The sequence below is a fragment of the Carlito syrichta genome, unplaced genomic scaffold (genome assembly GCF_000164805.1).
Source record: "Carlito syrichta isolate Samal-C Ts95f unplaced genomic scaffold, Tarsius_syrichta-2.0.1 Scaffold148020, whole genome shotgun sequence".
Classification (NCBI taxonomy): domain Eukaryota; kingdom Metazoa; phylum Chordata; class Mammalia; order Primates; family Tarsiidae; genus Carlito; species Carlito syrichta.
Genome location: NW_007092116.1, coordinates 43,276 through 58,859, shown reverse-complemented (window position 1 = coordinate 58,859; position 15,584 = coordinate 43,276). Strand labels below are relative to the sequence as shown.

The 15,584-nt window shown below is 45.1% G+C and overlaps 1 protein-coding gene across 1 annotated transcript in view; it reads right to left on the bottom strand.

Moving 5' to 3' along the window:
- The window catches only part of RPTOR (regulatory associated protein of MTOR complex 1), a 173,668-nt gene that overhangs the window by 128,653 nt on the left and 29,431 nt on the right, over positions 1–15,584 (bottom strand). Inside the window, exons 3-4 of the mRNA XM_008050496.2 lie at positions 11,805–11,905; positions 10,952–11,096 (exon numbers count right to left, since the gene is read on the bottom strand). Coding sequence (XP_008048687.1) covers positions 10,952–11,096; positions 11,805–11,905 — 246 coding nt within the window. The remainder of the gene's footprint in view (positions 1–10,951; positions 11,097–11,804; positions 11,906–15,584) is intronic.

Here is a 15,584-nt window from a genome sequence, read left to right as displayed (position 1 = left end):
TTTGGTCAATTTGGGGTCTCACTCTGTTGCCTAGGCTGGAGTGCAGTGGCATGATCATGGCTCACTGTGCCTTGACCTCCTGGGCTCAGGTGATCCTTCCTTCCTGAGTAGCTTGGACTACAGGTGTGTACTACTGTGTCGGGTTAATCTTTTGATTTGTTATAAAGGCGAGGTCTCATTGTGTTGCCCAAATTGGTATCAAACTCTTGGGCTCAAGCAATCCTCCTGCCTCAGCCTCCCAAAGTGCTGGGATTACAGGCGTGAGCCACTGTGCCTGGCAGATTTTACGATATTTGCAAATACATAATGAGGTATCTTGGGTATGGGGCCCAAGTCTAAGCATAAAATTAATTTATACCTTATACACATAGCCTGAAGGTAATTTTATACAATATCTTAAATAATTTTGTACATGAAACAAAGTTTGCATATATGAGGTCAGGAGTGGAGTTTTTTTACTTGTGATGGCATAGCGATGCTCAAAAAAGTTTTGGATTTTGGAGCATTTGGACTTTTGGAGTACGAATGTTCAACCTGTATAATAATTCCTTTCTCCTACTCTCCCTTTCTTTAAGAAATATGTTCCTTATGGAAACAAAGTAATAATGAGTGCAATGGATTTCGTTTCTAGTATAGCAATCTCTTCTCCCTGGGTAATTTCCTAAGAGGCTAAAAGAGTCCACGTTATTTTTTAGTCTAATGAAACCGTGCGCTGGTATGTAAAAGGGCACATTTTCTTGATGTCTTAATAAAGGACCAAAACAAGAATGGAAAATTTTAAAATCCAGAAAAAAAGTAAAAATTTAAGATGAACAAAGGAATATTTTTAAAGATACGAAACATATTTCATTTTCCCCAGACTGGCCCTCTTTGCACAAACATGCCCTTCCCCTGCCAATATAATTAAGAGGCAATCAGGAGATAATCAAAAGTGCCTCAAAGTACAGGCAATAAATAGCTCCCATATGCTCAATAAATCCCCAGACTGCAGGCAAAATGGGATTCAGCAGCATTGAGGGAGATTTTACTCTTTGTTAAGACAAAAGCGAAATCAATTATTGCAATTAAACTCTATAAAGATTCCTTAAATTTAATCAAGTAAAAAGTTTCTGTTTCAGGAGTTAGAGTGTGTACAAGTTAGGGGAAGGCAGAGACAAGAAGTGGGCAGACAGGGTGTCAGGTGTACTCTCCCCATATGCTCTTATTCTCACTCGTGGCACCCACCGCCGCCCTCTCACTGATGTCCCAGTGAGAAGACCAAGACCGGCTTTGGGCCCAGCATGGTCTTGGAAAGTGGTGGCCCAGGTTGGGCACCTTTGGATGTGCCTCCTGTGAAGCATATTCCTATGCTCTTTTGCAGCGCAGAGTAAAATTGCCCCAGCTCATCAAAAGTACAAAGTTAAAAAGAATTATAATCCATTCATCACATCCCAGCAATTTCCTGAGGTTCTCGCGCAGGCACTGAAGGCCTATATTGCACTGGAAAGAGATGGCCCTCAGCAAATTGGAGTAGACGCCACTTAGTCCTTTCAAGAGAATAAATCAAACCCCACTGAAGCTGTGTCAGGGTCATGGGAAGAAAATCCTTCTTGGAAGTGTGACCCAGGTCATTGCACTTTGACATGGTTGCTTCCATAGGGCTGAGAGGCCACCTGTATCCAACCTGGGTAGTAATGGTGGGGGCCTAAGTCAGCTATACATTTCATGAACCAGAAAAGCAGTTCCAGACAGCTTTGGTTCCATTTGTGCAAAAATGGGCCTTGGGTTTGTCTTTTCTCTCTCTTTTTTAAACCAAAGGAAAGGGCCAGATTAGATGACCTCAAGCTACTATTAAATACAAAAATTGCACAACAACTTTTAAAACAGCAGGATAGTAATCTCTGATGAGCATTATATCAGCTTATTAAAACTGGTTGCATTTTCTAGGATAGAATCAAAACAAACTTGCAGTGGTAATTTGGGATTCGCAGGTAAGGACAAGTGGGAAAGTGGGTCCTAAAATGCAAGAGATTGCGGCAGTGGTCGCAGGATCAGCCAGCACTGCGGGTTTTGGCACTAGGTGAGAGCAGAAGTTCGGAGGGAGCGGGGAAAGCGTCTGGATTAGCACTTCCCACAGCCTGCAGCCGAGCTGCTCCCAGGGAAGCAGGGCTCTGAGTGTTCAAGAGCAGATTTGGGGGGAGGAGGCTGTGATTAGCTGTGATCAGCTCATCTGAATCGTGGGCCCCCTCCCCCTTGGAGCAGCGGGACTTTCTAAGCTGTTGGATGCTCAGATGAGTCACTCGCTTGGAAAACATGCCATCCAGGCAAGAGCTTGGGTTTTCAGGAAACAGGCCTGAGATGGCAAGCGCCCAGGAGGTGGGCTGGAGAAGAGCTGGCCAAGTCCGCACAGCCTCCATCTGCGCCGATCAGTCAGGGAGCGCGGCGTCCTCCGTGGAACAGAAAGCACAGGTTATTACCACGGAGAAATGCGAGGTTTCAGGACCCCTGAAATTGAAAGTGAAGGAGAACGACTCCCTGATGGCTTTGCATCAAAAATTAAACAGGAACCGGGCTCTGAGTATTTCATCACTAGCCTCCCCTGCCTGAAGCAAAGTGTAAATGTATATTACTTTATGTTTTGACCTCAATTTTTGTTAGGCTTTGTTCCCTTTTCCCCCTGCTAAAAATGCAACCTCTCCATCACCACCCAAGGAATATAATCACTAGGTTTTAAATTATTTATTCCAAATGCTCTTTTCTGACTACCTTTCTTGCGTGCTCCCTGGGGATGTGCACGCTTTGGTGGGGAGGGGGAAAAAGAGCCCTGTACATTGTTTAACAGTGTTTCATCACCTGGAGTGGCAGACAGCCCTGCAGAAAGCCAACCAGTGATTCTTCAATGGCGAGGAGCCTACCCAATGCTGCGAGAAGTTTGCCTCCCTGTCAGCTCAGTCCTCTGTGGCAGTTTGCAAAATCCAAAGACAGAGGTGAGCACGACTCTGTTTCTGAGCCAAATGTTCTCCCTGTCTGTACATCCGAAACCGTGTCTTGTTTCTTCACACCTCCTGTCCCTCCCTCCTTTAAGGAACAGGATTGCCACTCAGGGTGCAGGCCACAATCCCAGACAAGCTGCATGGACCCCCTGATGGCTTTCCCATCTGCTGGAATGTGGCCCCCCTGGCCAGGAGGGAGCCACCACAGGGGACGGGAACCTCCAGGAGAGGGACTGTGCTGCCCACTCAGATGGGATGGAGAACTTGTCAAGTCCCTGAATTGTGGGTTACCTACTAGTTTTAATCAACACACCTCATTACCTCCAGAAGAGAAAGAAAAACCATTCAGTAGAGTTTTTCCACACTAACCAAGCTTGATGTCTCTCAAAAGGGGTGTCGGTTGCATACCCTATATATCTGCCTGGCTCCAGCATTTATATCAAGGTGCCAAAGTCTTCCTCATCTCTGACTCAGCACAAAGACTTTCTGAGATAAGATTATTATCAAGCCTGAGCAGTTTTCTCCTCCCCAGCTCTGCAGTGTGGTAACATGGTTGAATCACTGGCTTCTTGTTACATTTTACTTTGAGCACAATGAAACTCAGGGAGATGCTGCTGTCCCTGGTAGAAGATTGCTGTCAACAGAGATTTTATATCTCAGCCTCTGCGGTCGGGCAGAAGGGATTCCAAGGGACCCAAATCAAGTACTTTTCATTCTGTTCTGCTTACACCTAAGAAGGCGTGAGGTTTCTTAGTCTTCTAGAATACTCCCTCTTGTGCCCAAACTACTAAATACCCCCTTGAGATCAGTGTCCAAGCTCCTGGTCAGCCAGACCACATTTCCAGTCTTTCTTCTCCTGTGATGACGTTTCTTCTCTAAATCTAAAGACTAATTTTTATATTAGACTTCCTATTAAAGTTGGTTTATGATATAATTTTCAACATTTAATGGAATTGACTAGTGTTGACTTTTTAGCTCCAGATTCATGCTGGCACTGTTGTTACTGAAAAAACCCTCCTCAGAAAGAACGTGCTAAATGCACGTGAATCTTCTCCTTGTAATCACACCACCACTGATTTCTATAAAAAGAACCCTTTAATTTTATTTATTTGGCACTTCCCGCATCTAAAGACAAGATGCCATGATGTCAACTCCTGGAGAAAAAGATCCCAAATTGGAGAGGACCTTCGGACACACAGGTGGACAGAAGGAGCTGAGGAAGAAGAGCCCAGGAGGGGTCCTAAGACTTGGCAGGTGTGCCGTGGACACCCTCCCACCCTACTGCACACAGTACTGTCATGTTCAGGGGCCAGCCTCCACAGCTGGGCACTGAGGAGCTGACCTGAGGCTTCTGTCCTCAGGCACTCACCAGCAGCACAGAATCATCCAGCCCATGGATGTGTCTGGTTTGGCTCTCAGCACGTTTGGTATTTTTTTTTTTTTTTAAATACTATATTAGACATCAACATTAAAAATCACCTAAGTTACAGATGAAAATACGAATTTTTGGCCACTCTTTAAAAATGGGATGGTTGGCAACTGCGGGCCAAAACTGCGACATGGAGCCCAGTCTAGACTAACTGCAAGGCCAGCCCTGCCTTTCCCAGTCCCATGACCAGTGCCGCCCCCATGGAGGACAGCCCAGCTGTCATTCTGCTCTGAAAGCCCCACACACCTGCCACTTAGGGAACTCTACTAGTTATGTTTTTCTCTTGTAAAGAAAGACTCACTATTTCTTCTGTTTGTCTCCAGTTCTGAATTCATGCCCAATAATGCCTCAACCATAATAAATCTATTTTTAAAAATAGCTTTCAGTGTTTCAAAGGCTTAGAAAATCTACAAGTAGATTTTTAACTACCAAAGTAATATCTACCAGTTTTTGGAATAGAGAGCCACCACTCAATTCCTTTTTTATTTGAGACAGGGTCTCACTCTGTTTTCCAGGCTGGAATGCAGTGGTGTGATCCTGGCTCACTGCAGCCTTGACTTCCTAGACTCAAGTGATCCTCCCGTTTTAGCCTACTAACTAGCTGGGGCTACAGGCATGTGCCACCATGTCTGGTTAATTTTTACATTTTTTGTAGAGATGAGGTCTCACTGTGTTGCCCAAGCTGGTCTCGAACTCCTGGGTTCAAGTGATCCTCCTGCCTCAACCTCCCAAGGTACTGGTATGACAGGTGTGAGCCACTGCGCCCAGCCTCAATTCTATCATCTTGGCACAAGCACTGTTAACATTTGGTTATAATTCTATTTATTATTTTTAAAATACATAATGTACATTTTAACATAGATATTAATTATATAACTGATAATTTGGTGTTGTTTTTGCCACTTAACATGTTTTGTCTAACAGTGAATAAAATTTTAAGATTGCTTACATCCTTCCAAGAATGCCCACTTTAATTTACACCCCTAGTCTGTTAGGTACTAGGGTTAGTCCCAACTTTTCCCTTTTGTAACTTAAGTTCTGATAAATGGCTTTAGTTGTCCAAGTCTTTCAGATTGTCTCATCAGTCATGTTCCTTGGTTTTTCCTTAGCAACCTGCCTTATCCCTCTCTTGAGCCAGGTCACAGCCAGCCTTGGGGCAACATGGACAGGGTGAAGCAGAGCAGCAGGGGAGGCAGTGAGCAGGAAGGTGAGCAACCATCAAGCCTGGCACCACTGGCTGGGAGCATGCAGGCCAAGGCAGCTGTTGGGGACCAGGGAACCTAAGGTCAGCAAGGTCACAACCAAGGGCAGGGGTCCTGAGCTGGGAGGTTCTAAGGTCTGGCATTACTGGGTATGAAACAAGAAGATGGTCTGGACTCCAGAGTAGGGGCTGCTAACTCCGTGGACGCTCTTGATGTCCAGTTGGAGGGAAAACCCTAGGGCTCTGTCCCTGCAGGTAGGTGTGGCTGACTGCAAAATAAGAAACAAGGACTGCTAAAGGGGTTCTTGTGTGAGGTACAACACCACTCCCTACTCACCTGTGCCAGATCAGACTCGTTCCTGGATGCCGAGGAAGCTTCCTTATCCTGACAACACTGTGATCCACCAGCACAGTGGCCACATGTAACGAGGTGATGAGCCATCTGCTTTGCTCCTGGTTAAATATCACGTATGCCTGGGTGCACTCTTGACCCAGAAATGTGTCTGAAAGTATGGTTAAGCCTGGATATCATGTGCGTACATATTATGACTCATCATATATGTTGATGAGTCAGCACGAACAGTCTGCTGCTATACTATGGAGGCCACAGCCTGGGGTTGCTATTCACTAAGCTTGTCATGCCTCAGTTTCTTATCAGTAAAATCTGCACATTAATCCTTATAGCAATAATATGTTTACTGCAGCATTGCTGTGAGGGGGAAATGGCTTAATGCATATATAGATTTAGAACATGCCTGACATATAGCAGGAACTTGATAAACAAGTTGTTGGAATTACTGTTTTTATATTACCACCTTTGGTTATTTGCGGTAACTGGTGTGCCCCAGGGAAGCTGCGGCAGGTCGCTTCCTGGGCCCAGTGACTTTCTTCTTGCCCTCACTGCATTCCCACATGGCTCACCAGTTGCCACAGCCTTCCCAGTGGTCCACCTCCAGTGCAGCTCACCAGCACCTGACACTCATAAGATGTGTCTGAGATGAGCAGACTCTGAAGAGGCACCCTGGGCCCCTGCCCCCTGGTGTGGTCCCCTCCCTGGGGAGTGCTGGTGGGACCTGTAACTTGCTTCTGACCACTAGAATACAGCAAAGGTGACTCACTATCTGTGACAAGGCAGATATGACTTATGTGAAGCTGCAGTGCCCGGCTCCCTTACTATCTCTGAGGACACTGGGGGCCATGTTGGAGGACCCTGCCTGGTGGAGATGGTGGGTGGTCTCCAGCTGTGAAGGCAGTCTTTAGCCTGGTGGACCCTGTGTAGAAGACGTGGCCAAGCCCGCCTAGACACCTGACCACAGGAACAGGCATCATGCTATATGCTGTTCTAAGCCCCCAAGTTTTTGTTAACATTGTTACACAGCAACAGATAACTAATGCCCTCCTTAATTCTTTTTCAGACTCTAAAATTTCTATTTTCCACTTTGTGGTGCTTGGAGGGATTTCCTATTACTAAACAGAGCAATATGTCCATCAGAAAAAAGCCTGCAATACGTATGTAATCTGTGAATTAGATTGTTTTCTTTCAGCACAAATCTTTTTCAATTCAGCACATCTGCTCCCCTGGGCTTTCAAATTCACTGTTCTTCCACAAAGCCCAGGTTTGCTATGAGTCATTCACATTCTAACTCTGCCTTCCCGTGAGGCTGAGGAGCTGACTAAATGGTCTCCTCACGTTCACGTCAATTGCCAGAACTAGAACGCAGATGCATGTTCAAGGTGTGAGTTTAAAAAAGAAAAAGGAAAACAAATCCAAAGCACAGGATATTCATTCTGTCATGTGAAGGTAAAATCCCAAAGCCGCCTCTGGTCATCAGCACCAGAATGGTACAGCTGGTGGAGCCCACAGGCGTGCCTAGGGGTGACAGAGTGCAGGGAAGCCCGCCCTGTCCACCTCCCTGGAGAAGCACTACCCTTCACTTGTGCTTGGCTTTCTTTGTTTTCATTCTTCATCTGAAATGTCCATCAAACCCCATAATTAGAAAATAATGAAGCCCAGCAGAATTACGCAAGTGTGCAAGAGAAGGTCAGGGTGGGGGTACCTCCCTGCTCCCCCCATCTTCCTGCAGGGTGAGTGGCACACAGGAGGGTAGGCATCCTTCCACCCTGCCTAGGAACTGAGGGGTCCCTGCTGGGGCTACACATGAACAAAATTCACTCCACTGACTTGGGATGGTTTGGGCGGCCTGGCCATTGGCAGTGGCTGTGCTGGGGGCCACGTGCTGCTGGCCACTTTATTCCAGGCCAGCCCTGAAGTCAACCGCAGAGCTCAGCAGGGCCTGGTGACAAGTTCTACAACACCAACTGGAAAGAGTCATTTTTTCGGATGAGGAAAGCAAATGTGTTTCTTGGAAACCGGCTGGGTGGGAGCCAGAAAGTCGAACACCTACAGAGGAGAAATTCTTCCTATCTCTGGAAGGCCCCACTAAAATGAAGTTTGTGGGTAGCAGCAGCACCACAGGGAGGCAGGTGAGATTTTTCTCTTACAGCAAAAAACTGACCTGCTTGTGAGGGGCCAGGATTTCCCTTCAGGATAAAGGTTTTCTTGTCCTGGCTGCTAGGGGGCACCACAAGCAGACAGCTCACAGCAGTTAGGCCCTTTTCTAGGTGACCTGTGTCTGAAAAGTAGTCAATGAAGGGGCACAGGTGGTCCTGTTCACCTCCCATCCTATCTTCAGAGTTCCCCAGGGTTGGCTAAGGCAAGCCACTGAGACTGTGTTGGAGCCAACATCTCTCTGCACCCCCCACAGGTGACCCAGGACCTGCCCTCTCTCTCTAGCTGCTCAATGACACCAACTCAGTGTCTGCTTCCCACACAGTACTTTGCCCTGCAACAACCAGAGTTTACCCAAAAGGGAAGAGGGAGGATATGAAGCTACAGACAGGGCTCTGCTGGATGGTGGACCACAAAGGCCAAATCACTAAATTAAACTTCAGTCTTCAAGGTGCACATTAGCCCAAGAGGAGTCCCTGATGTGCTCAGGAAGGCCGGAATCAGGAAGGAGAAAAACCTGAGTATCTACTCATGACTGTTAGCAAGTCCAGATGCCTTGGAATACCCATGTGATGCTGTCTCCAGGTTTTCTGGGCTTCTGTGGATCGCTATTATCTCATGTTTCTCTAGCACAACAAATAACTAAAGTGAAGCTTTGCGCTTCATGAGACTCGAAGGGAGTGAAATCTGCAGGACAGAGGGCTTTCTTCCCAGGCTTCTGGCTGGCAGGAAAAGGTATCACCGGCAGGGCTGGGAAGGGCTGTGAGAGGCTGGTGCTAGGCCTGAACTTGGACCTGACATAAAACAGCACTCATACACATCTCAGAGCTCAGAAGGAGTCTAAGAGGCCAACACTAGAGAGAAATCTCCAGAATGATGAGGAACAGGATACCATCATTCTGCATCAGCCTTGCCCACATGTTTCCTTCCCCAGTATGTCCATTTCCGTGCTGCTTGCCCTCCTAGTGGACCTTTGTGTTCTTTGTTCTGGCTCTGGTCTTTTACTATCTACTCCAGTGCAATACAACTTTTTCTTTTTACCTCTATGTAGCTGAGCATATCACATAGGAGGTGTTTGTACACTCAGAGAAAATATACACTAAAAGGAAAAATGTTTCCCTGGACTTATTTCTGGGGTCATCAGGTGAAGGAAATTTGTAGAAATCTCAAGGCCCAGGAGCCCTGCAAGGCCTAGTTCTTAGCACTGAACTCGTTTCTGATCAGTGACCAGACGCAGCACTGATCCCATCAGCTCATTCTTTCCTATTTTTCTTTCTCTTTTTGTAATATTTTTTCCTTTTTTTTTTCCTGGAGTTGTGGTCTTACTCTGTCACCCAGGCTGGAGTGCAGTGGCATGAGTGCAGCTCACTGGAACTTCAAACTCCTGGGCTCCTTCTGTCTCAGCCTTCGCACACCACTACCCACAGCTAGTTTTTAAGTATTTTTGCAGAGACAAAGTCTTGCTATGTTGTCTATGGTCTCAAACCCCTGGACTCAAGCAATCCTCCCACCTTGGCCTCCCAAAGTGCTGGGATTATAGGCATGAACCACTGCACCAGTCTATAATAAATTTTTAATAAAAACCTGTCTCAGAAGAAACAGACAGGATTTAAAGCATTACTTTTCTCAATGGAATAAGGCGGCTTTGAGGATATACTTTTCCAAAATACGTTCTAAGTATTCTAAAATGTTTATTCTAATTATTTATTCTACATATTGAAAAGGCTTTTCAAACAACTTATCTCTCTTCCAGTTCCATTATTCATGAAGTAGTGGGAAATGACTTGTGGTTTTATTTACACATTATTTTAATGGCTGCGTAGCTGATTCTTCTGTAGTAGTCTACTTCAATCTCTTCATTTCTCTATATCAATGTTTTGTACTATAAATTTTAAAAAGAATACAGATTGTCCATGTTTTAACTTTTTCTGTTTACAGTCTAAGTGCTATGCTGGGTACAATGTATTCTGATCTATTTCATATAAATTTTTCTGGAGTGTAAGACGAGTACTGAGTTTATAAACTCCTTGCTTCTCTGAGTTTCCAGTGCTGGGGGAAAGTGGTCATGTATAAATGTAAAAACAAACAAACAAAAAAAACACTAGCCAAAATAATTCCAACTATGAAAATATACTGTACAAAGATTTTTAGGCTAAACATGTTAAATTGCTCTTTTAAAATATTTCTATTAGGCTTTCTCCCACTGATGGACAGAACTAAGACTCATTTTTCCTTTGTTATTCCATTTTAGAATTTGCTTAAATTCTGCTTGTATTAGGAGAGCAACAGAACAGAAAGAAATGAAATGTATTCAAATATGTCTAGACTAAAAATAAATTACATTGTTATTATTGTTACTACTATTATTAGTGGTTTAAGTATCAGCAGCTCAGCAATAGAAGAAAATTATAATGAATAGTCATAAAAGACTACACTCATGAGTGAGTGTGTGTGAGAAATATGCATAAAAACTAATTGGTCATGAGCCTACAGTTTAATTCTATTGAGCAATCTTGGATGTGCTTCATAAATTCAGATGGCAATTTCTTTTCTCATTCCTGGTCTCTTCAAGGCTAGATGCCTCTTTTGCAAAATGCTGTCTTCTGGGGTTATAGAACTGTGCAGCCTCCAGAGGCTGCAGGTTCTGTCCAGTCTAGAAAGGTTCTGAGGCTCCCGCCCTCCTGAAGGAGACCCTGGTTTCCTATTCATGGTGATCTTTGGGACCACTGTATTTAACTTTACTTGCTAATACCACTTGGGGCCTTCCTACAGACTTCAAGTACTACTGTGGAAATGGGGGGCAAGTGCACTACTTAGAGAATTTCACCTGAGACACTCACCACATCGCGTGCATGTAAGTTGGAGGGAGTCGCGGGCTGCTGACTGGAGTGCAGTTATATGACCTCATGATCCTTTCTGCTAATAAAAAATTCCGAAACAGACTAGCCACCAACAGGTCCTGTCTGAAGAGCTTTTGGAAGAGATCTGAGGGCAGATAAAAGATAAAAAGGAGTTTTCAGTGGCACACGTCCAGCATGTAAAGCCAAATACACAAATTTACTTCTATTAAAAATTATTACAAACAAGTTATATTTGGGACTAATCTGCATGCACATATATGCATGCATACACACAAGTACGCAAATATACACATGTACACTCATACACACTTAAACACACATGCCTGCATACATGTACACACACACATGCATATATACAAGCACATGCATACGCACATAAATGCATGCATGTATGTACACATGCACACATACATGTACACTCATACACATACATATGAACAAACACCAAAACCAACCAATAAATGAACAAAAATTACAAACAAGTCTTGCTCGTAATAGCAATTCTGATTTTAACAAATATGAACAGTGTGAATGATTATGAAGAAAGATAAGCCCTGAGCCTGCCTGGAAAAGAATTTGCTGATGACCAGAGTACACGCAGGCTGGAGCTCACCACACGTCACTGTCCTAAGCCTGACCCGTGGTAACACCCTTCACTCTCACAGACACCTCCTTCAGCCCTGGCCTTCTGCTTTTCAGTCCCTCTCCTGCCAGTCTTGCTTGCTAGAGAAGGACTTATTGATCCTATTTGACTTCTCTCATGTCCAAAAGTTGGCTCTCTGTGCCCCAGAGGCTATAGCTCCCCCCGCCAAGCGTTGGGCCACAGTCTCACCCCGGGGAAGTACATTCCATGCGATGGTGTCTGTGATTGCTGTGAAGATCCAGTTCAGTTCACCCAAGGGAGTCCTCCTGTCATTCAGCCGGCCAGGAATCCTAGAAAACACGGTGTGTTTTCATTAGTGATGCTATAGCTATGAAACAAGGTAAAGGGGAGGAGAGGTGGCAAGGAAAAGGGCAAGGAAGACAAAAAGCTCTGACCAGAGGGAGGAGAGGCTTGGTAAGGCTGCAAGGACAATAAAGCTACATGAGCTCACATCTTAAAAGCTCAAACTCCATCTTAAGCTTTCTTCCCCCTCCACGTCTCTACAAAAATGGTTCTGCAGTTTCCAAGTCTGAGGCATGGCTGCTGACCAGACCCCAAGGATAGTGCTGTGTGCTGCAAGGAGTCCATGCTGCTTCTACAGCTCCATACTCCAGGTGCCAGGCACTGTGGAAGTGTACTGCCAATCAGACAGTGCTGAGAAGGAAATCTAAGGAAGTCTACTTAGTTCTCATTCAACAAACAGGTGACACCCACAACAGGGACACAGTGATCACCAGCATTTGCCAAGGTCCTACTCTCAGGGTGCTCCTAATCTGTAAGAAGGGCAGCTAACAGGCAAATACCCAAGTGTAAGCGTATCATGTCAGGTGGTAGCACATGATGTAGAGACAAATACTACAGGATGGAAACAATGAGGACGCTGCCATCTACAGAGGCAGCAAGGAAAAGCCCTTGCTGGATGACTCTGGAGCAGACCTGCACCTGCAAGAGTGAGGGTGCAGCTGTGTCCACAGCTGATAGGAAACCTGCCAGGCAGAGGCAATATCAAGTGGGAAGCCCTAAGGTGAGGCATGTTTCTTTCTGCTCTACAGTAAGCTTAATTTCTTTTTAAAGTTTTAGTTTTTTTAGCCGGGCTCAGTGGCTCAGCCTATAATCCCGCGCCTTTGGGAGGCTGAGGTGAGTGGATTGCCTGAGCCCGCGAGTTCGAGACCCGCCTGGGCAACTTGGCAAGCCCTCATCTCTACAATAAATCCAAAAATCAGCCGGGCGTGGTAGCGCGCGCCTGTAGTTCCAGCTACTGGGAAGGCTGAGGCGGAAGGATCGCTGGAGCTCAGCAGTCGAGGCTGCGGTGGCAGAGAGCGGCCACTGCACTCCAGTCTAGGCGACAGAGTGAGTCTCCAACTCAAAAAAAAAAAAAAATTTAGTTTTTATTTATTTATTTTTAATTTATTTTATTTTAAAGATGTGGGGTACAGTTCAGGATGAGGTATACAAGAGGTCATCATACAGGTAAAGTTTGGGTCTACCTTTTGTCCCCACTTTGCCTGGTTTGAGATCAGGTACCCATATTAGTGTTATGAGCCACCCCTCATAGTAAGCTAAAGTTTATCTACTAGGTAACAAGTTTAATTATATCTGACAGAAATTTTTTTTCCTCCCAAAAGGAAAATGTTCAAAGAAAATTTGGTTCTCAGACATGAGTATGATTCCTCTATTTACAAGATTTAACTGATTACTAATTTTTATTTTAAAGATGTGAGGTACAATTCAGGGTCTAGTACATTAAGTGGTTACTGTACAGGTAAAAATTGGGCCTCCCACTGGTCCTCACTTCACCTGGTTTGGTATCAGGTACTCTTCTTTTTTTTTTTTTTTAAGTGAGAGTCTCACTCTGTTGCCCAGTGGCACACTCATGGCTACTGCAGCCTTGACCTGCTGGGCTCAGGCCATCTTTCCACCAGTCTTCCAAGTAGCTGGGACTACAGGCGTGGGCCACCATGCCCGGCTAATTTGTATTTATTTATTGTAAAGACAAGGTCTTGCCAAGTTGTCTAGGCTGGTCTTGACCCCCTGGGCTCAGGCAATCCTCTCATCTCATCCTCCCAAAGTGCTGTGATTATAGGCGTGAGCCACCATACCCGGCAGGTACCCTTATTAATGTTATGTGCCCCCCCACTCATGTTTATGGTTTATTACAGAGAAACACAGACTCATATCAGTCAAGAAAAGAGAGCACAGGGTCCAGAAAGGTACTAGCCAAAGTGAGTTTCTGCTTCTGCTCCCCACAGAGCTTGGATCTGCTCCCCTCCCACATTGCTGTGTGACAACAGGCCCAGAGCACTGCCCACCGGGGAAGCGCAGTCCTCGTGTTCAGAGTTTTTACTGGGGGTCTGTCACACAGGCATGATTGATGGATGTACTGATACCAAGTAACTTGAAGGCCCACTCTACATTATATAGCTGGTCTTTCAGGTGTGCCTAGCCTCCATCCCAAGATGGTTGGATATGGCCACTGCCACCCTAAACAAAGACACTCCCATCTGGTACGATACAGATGCCCCCCCAGAAGCTGAACACAAAAGCCAGACCCTCTCTCTGGGTGAGTCCAAATTGTCTGCTATATAATATTAAGCTGTTCAACATCATACACCTATTTCAGTCTGGATTTCAGCTTCTAAATTTATACATAGTCCTGTGCACAGTGCTGGAAGAACCAGGAGAGCCTTCTCCTGGGCTAAAAAATACCAGGGTTAAGCTGAGGGCTGAGCAACTATACTAAACCCACAGTTCTTCCAAGAAGATGTTTAAAATGGGAGCTATATGTGCCCCCCTTTGAGCAACAGTATGTACATACATATAGAGAAAAAATCCAAGCAGGTCTTTGGGCGACACTGTTCACTGCCAACTCAGAGCAGCTGGTCAGTGATCACACAGTGACCTTAGAGTTCATGTGCAGCCATACACATGATGCTCTGTGGAAAGGTGAGAAAAATGTCTGTGTCTTTATACTTCAGTACATTGACTTCCAGGAATCAATCAATTCTAAACCAGAACTTAGAATAGGGAGACAGTAGGTACACCAAGATATGCTGTATAGTTTATTTATAATTGTGAAAAGTCAGAAACTGGTTCTGTGGCCAGTGAGAAACAAATAATTAAATAAATTGTGGAAAAACCACAGTGATTAAACTGTTGTTTATGAATATTTAAATATGGGAAAATGCTTTCTTTATAACATTAAGAGGGAAGACATATTGTATAGTCACGATTACACAGAATACATGCAAGGAAGAGATGAAAAGGAAAACTTCAATATGTGACAGTGGTGATACTCTTTCCTGTTTTTTTATAGCTACCATTTACTACGATGAATGTGCCCTACTTGAACAGCCAGGAATAAAGAAAACCCTGATTCCTTTGCCACCTCGTCCTTAGCCTGGTGGTACTGGGGGAGGGAGCCAGTGGTGGCAGCACCACTCAGGGCAGCTAGTGGGTGATAGGACCTCATTCTTGGAAGGAAGTGCAGGGACCATTGAAATCAATGACAGACCATCTGACTATGGTCTGTTTGCAAACCTGAAGTAAACACCTCACTTATGTGAGCCCACGTATCCTGAGTCAAGTGAAGTTGATGCAACCCCCGCTGGTGTCTTGGGGTCCGGTCCCTGGTTAAGGAAAACTGCGCCCTCAGCAGTGAGAAGTCATCCAGAGATCCCCACCCTGTCACCATCACTGTATGGTCAATCCGATGAACAGAGGTTGGGTAGGACTGGTGTGTATTTAGTTGTTTTCAAAAATTTTTATACTGGGACAATCACTGATAGATAAATGCAAAACTAGACTCCTTGAGCAAGGTCTTGAAAATTCCATTGATCTCTTCCCTAAGCTCATCACAAAGCCACAGACAAAGCCTTCTACCTGGCTGATTTCAGACAGACCTAGAAATCTTCAAATCCATCAACCAACCATTCTGAAGCAACTGATGTGCTTCTCCATTCTGTAGGCTGG